At 51.0% G+C, this 3,744-nt stretch overlaps 1 protein-coding gene across 1 annotated transcript in view; it reads right to left on the bottom strand.

Moving 5' to 3' along the window:
* LOC123164794 (probable dolichyl-diphosphooligosaccharide--protein glycosyltransferase subunit 3) overlaps positions 1 to 3,188 on the bottom strand; it is a 7,668-nt gene extending 4,480 nt beyond the window's left edge. The window contains exon 1 of the mRNA XM_044582362.1: positions 2,082 to 3,188. Within this exon, the coding sequence (XP_044438297.1) occupies positions 2,129 to 3,136 (1,008 nt within the window). The 5' untranslated portion in view covers positions 3,137 to 3,188 and the 3' untranslated portion in view covers positions 2,082 to 2,128. The remainder of the gene's footprint in view (positions 1 to 2,081) is intronic.
* Between the last annotated feature and the right edge of the window lie 556 nt (positions 3,189 to 3,744).

The raw sequence follows: 3,744 nt of genomic DNA, 5'->3' as shown, positions 1-3,744 counted from the left end.
AGCAGGGGCATCCCGCTCGGGCCCGACGCGTCCTGGATCGGCCAGTGCGTGCCGGGTGGCTGTAGGCGGGGGGCGCAGCCGGCGGGGTGGTGTGCGGGCCGGCCAAGTACAGGGAGATGCCCTGGACGGCCGTCACGAGGTCCCGCAGGGTGCTGGTCATCTCCTCCGGCGTGAAGACGGAGGTTGTCGGCGGCGCGGAAGTGACGGGGGCCGGCGGCGCGGAGGTGATCGAGGCCGGCGGCGTTGGGGACCCGGCAGTGGTCATCGGGCCGGTGGTGATGATGGGCAGCGGCGGCGTGGGTGTTGATGACGACATGATCGAACCCGAGTCTCTGGATACCAAATTGGTAGAACCAGGGATCCTACCGGACCTGCTCCGTAGGTTGTAGGGGAAGGATGGAGGAGGGCACGGCGATGAGCGGGCGCGCCGGCGGCTGGGCACCGTCGCGTAGGAGGAGGATGGCGGCGGCAGCTAGGGTTAGAGGCGGCTAGGGTTCCGGCTCCTCTGGGAGCCAGGCAATAGGGATAATAATATTCTTATTGCTTATAATTCCAAAAAGAGTCTTACAGCCTATATTTATAACCTAGATAACTTGCATAAGAATTAACCTAAGATAACTTGCATAAGAATTAACCTAAGATAACTTGTGGGCTAAGATTGCCCGGTGGGCCTTGCTAAACCGGCCATAACAGCGTGAGGCAGGGAAAAGCCAACATGAGTTTATGCCTCTTTTCTAAACTCCAAACCAAGTTGAATTTCAATCACGAAAATCATTCAAAGGCCAAAACTAGACGGGGACTCTCAATTTAGTTATGCTCCAAATTTAACAAATGTATAGTCGTTTTCGATTAACCCGACGAGTCGAATCAGTCCCGAATTTTCCATACAACTTACAGTTAACAAAGTGAAATTTTGGTCAACTCTTACGATTTGTGTCAAGGTTTAGTCTTCATGGTTTCTGGGGTATTTTCATATGTGTACAGTGGGGCTTGGACTCATATTGTGAGACAGAGGGAGTATACAAGAAAGAATTGCAGTTCCCAAACTAACTCTCGGAATAGACATGGAATCGTATGAATCAATCATGTAGGTATTTGAAAATTCGGCATATCATTTTACCCACGTATATCTAATTAATTATAGCACCAAACCTGAAATACTTATGCTTCTGAGTCCCAACGTGCATTAATATGTTCAACAACATTATGTAGATATATGGTCACAGCCAAACTAATCAACAGTGAGAAACCAATAGCACCAAACACATAGATACTCCATCCAGCACAGTATTGTCTTTCAGTTTTGCACTGTCCAAATAAGAACTTGACTATAAATTTCTGTCATAGTTCATTTGTAAAGCCTAATAAATTATAGTAATTTTAACCACTTGGATGTCATTTCCATGTCACTGATACTAACAGCATCAAACTCCAAACCATTCAAGAACTTCTAGTTAACGAACTCTTACTCTGACAAGGCATCTAGACGATACATACATCTTTTTAACAAATGGGGGAGGACACATGGTACATTCATATAATCATATCGCAGGACAAAAGGTCAATTGTACAGGACATGAATCTAGGTGAAGGCAATATACTAATGCCTGACCGAAATAAATACAATCTTGTTGCCTCACTGTTAAGATACAGTTTATGATAAGTATACTCAGTCTATGATGATATCCCATACATAACAAATTGTGAATTAGATTAGATGTCATTGAAGTGTCTATCATAAAGTGTTTTAGGAAGGGCCTGGCCAGTGATACCCACTAGAAATTTACACCATCAAAGTCATCACAATCAATAAAGGACATGTTGAAATGAACTTTGATGGTGTAATTTTACAGTGAATCTAGAATTATCATTCCATTCTTGTAGAGAATCCCATATGACATTATGAGTCGGTGTGCATTTCGTTTCAGCCATACAACCATTTCCGAAATGCTAAATTATCTGACTCACCTAACGAGATTGCGTGAATTGCTAAAACATAATTACTCATCATGTCCAATATTCAAATTGAAATAATATGAACCAAAATGCCATGTACAAAAAGAAGAGATAATATTACATACCTCTGCAACCAAAGGAAAGAAGCATCGATCGCCGGTTGAGACAACATTTACCTCCAGCTACTCGGCCAGAAGGTATGAATGCCGTACCCAGTCTTCCAGTTATCCAGGTAAATCACCTTCCTGACTGCCCACCACCCGATGGCCATGACTGCCAGCATCGCAAATCGCTGTGTCTGCAGGCTCTCCACCTTCACCAGCAAGTGTGTCACCACAGCTATCATCAGCCCCACGAGGGTGTACAGGAAACCGACAGCAAACCCCTCTGCGCCGAGCTGCATCCCTGAGCCCTGGTAGAAGAAGACGAGCTTGTTTGGATCCTCCCGGTCGGTGATGAACATGGGCGTATGCCTGATGATCCCGTACATGCCCCCTGAGACGCTGAAGAAGTAGACGAACAGCGCCCCGGCCATCCAAAGCTTGCGGTCATGAAGCAGGGTGTCCCCTTCCATGATCCTCTTGATCCCGAACGGGATGGAGATCAGGAACAAGAGGCCGAGCAGGATCATCTGGTTGCGGGAGACGAGAGGCGGGCGGACGATGGGGCCGACCTCGAGGCCGGTGCGGGCCTCCACGAACTCGACCATGGAGTCGGCGAGGCGGGAGAAGTGGGACTGGTCCATCTGCTCCGAGTCGGCGAGGCGGGAGTGCTCCGGGCGGATGAGGCGGACGTGGGGGAGGGAGTTGACGCCGAACTGGGAGAAGGAGTGCTGCGACTCGGAGAACTCGATGTCGGCGAAGAAGAGGTCGGAGGAGTCGGGGTTGTTGGCGTGGAAGGAGGCGGAGAGGAGCGCGAACTCGCGGCGGAGCTGGGGGAGGTGGAGGTCGGTCTTGGAGTGGAGCGAGGTGGCGTCGAAGAAGACGAGGACGGAGTAGGGGCGCGGGGCCGGCGAGGAGAGGAAGCGGGTGACGGAGGTGTCGGTGAGGTGGATCACGCCGGCGGGGGAGCGGGAGCGGAGGGACTGGAGCTCGCCGACCAGGTCGTTGGCGCCGGCGAAGGCGGAGGCGGCCGCCGCCGCGAGGAGGAGCGGGAGGAGGAGGCGGGGGGAGATCGCCATGGCGATGGGTGGATGTGGATCTGGGGGAGGAGACCGACGGGGAAAACTGAGTACAGTAGTGAGCAAACAGGGGAAAAGTATGAGAGGAGACCTGTTGCGTGGGCCCGTGAGAGAGTGCAAGCACTGCGAATAGGCCCGCTAAGAGGTTGCAATGGGCCAAATTCTGGGCCTTAAACATTTCCTTTTTTTTTGCGGGTGAAACATTTCCTTTTCTTAAAGCGTGTCCTCCAATCGGGAGCCTACCCTCGCTGGGCCGGCCCATTAGCACTGCGAATGGGCCAGGTAAGAGGTTGCATATATATATAGAATATTTTCAATCCCTAAAAAAATTAGAATAGTTTCAAATATAAATAAAAGTAAAAAGGAAATGAGAAAACAGAAACAAAAAATGCGAAAATCACGCGGACACTAGGGATGCGGCGCGGGCGGCGCTCACGGCCGTCGCGCCGCTTCAATGCCAGTGCGAGTGAGAGGTCGCGTCTGCTCTGGGCCGACGTCGACGCGGAGCGGCCGCTCTACAGCGGCATGAATGCGGGCAGCTAGCGCTGGGCGGGAACGCAGGCGGGCGAAGGAGGAGGGTTTTTTGTGGGCCAGGATAGTCAGGAGCG

This window comes from Triticum aestivum, chromosome 7D (assembly GCF_018294505.1).
Source record: "Triticum aestivum cultivar Chinese Spring chromosome 7D, IWGSC CS RefSeq v2.1, whole genome shotgun sequence".
In the NCBI taxonomy this organism is placed as follows: Eukaryota; Viridiplantae; Streptophyta; class Magnoliopsida; order Poales; family Poaceae; genus Triticum; species Triticum aestivum.
Note: the sequence above shows the minus strand (reverse complement) of the source record. Positions and strands in the feature narration are given on the sequence as shown.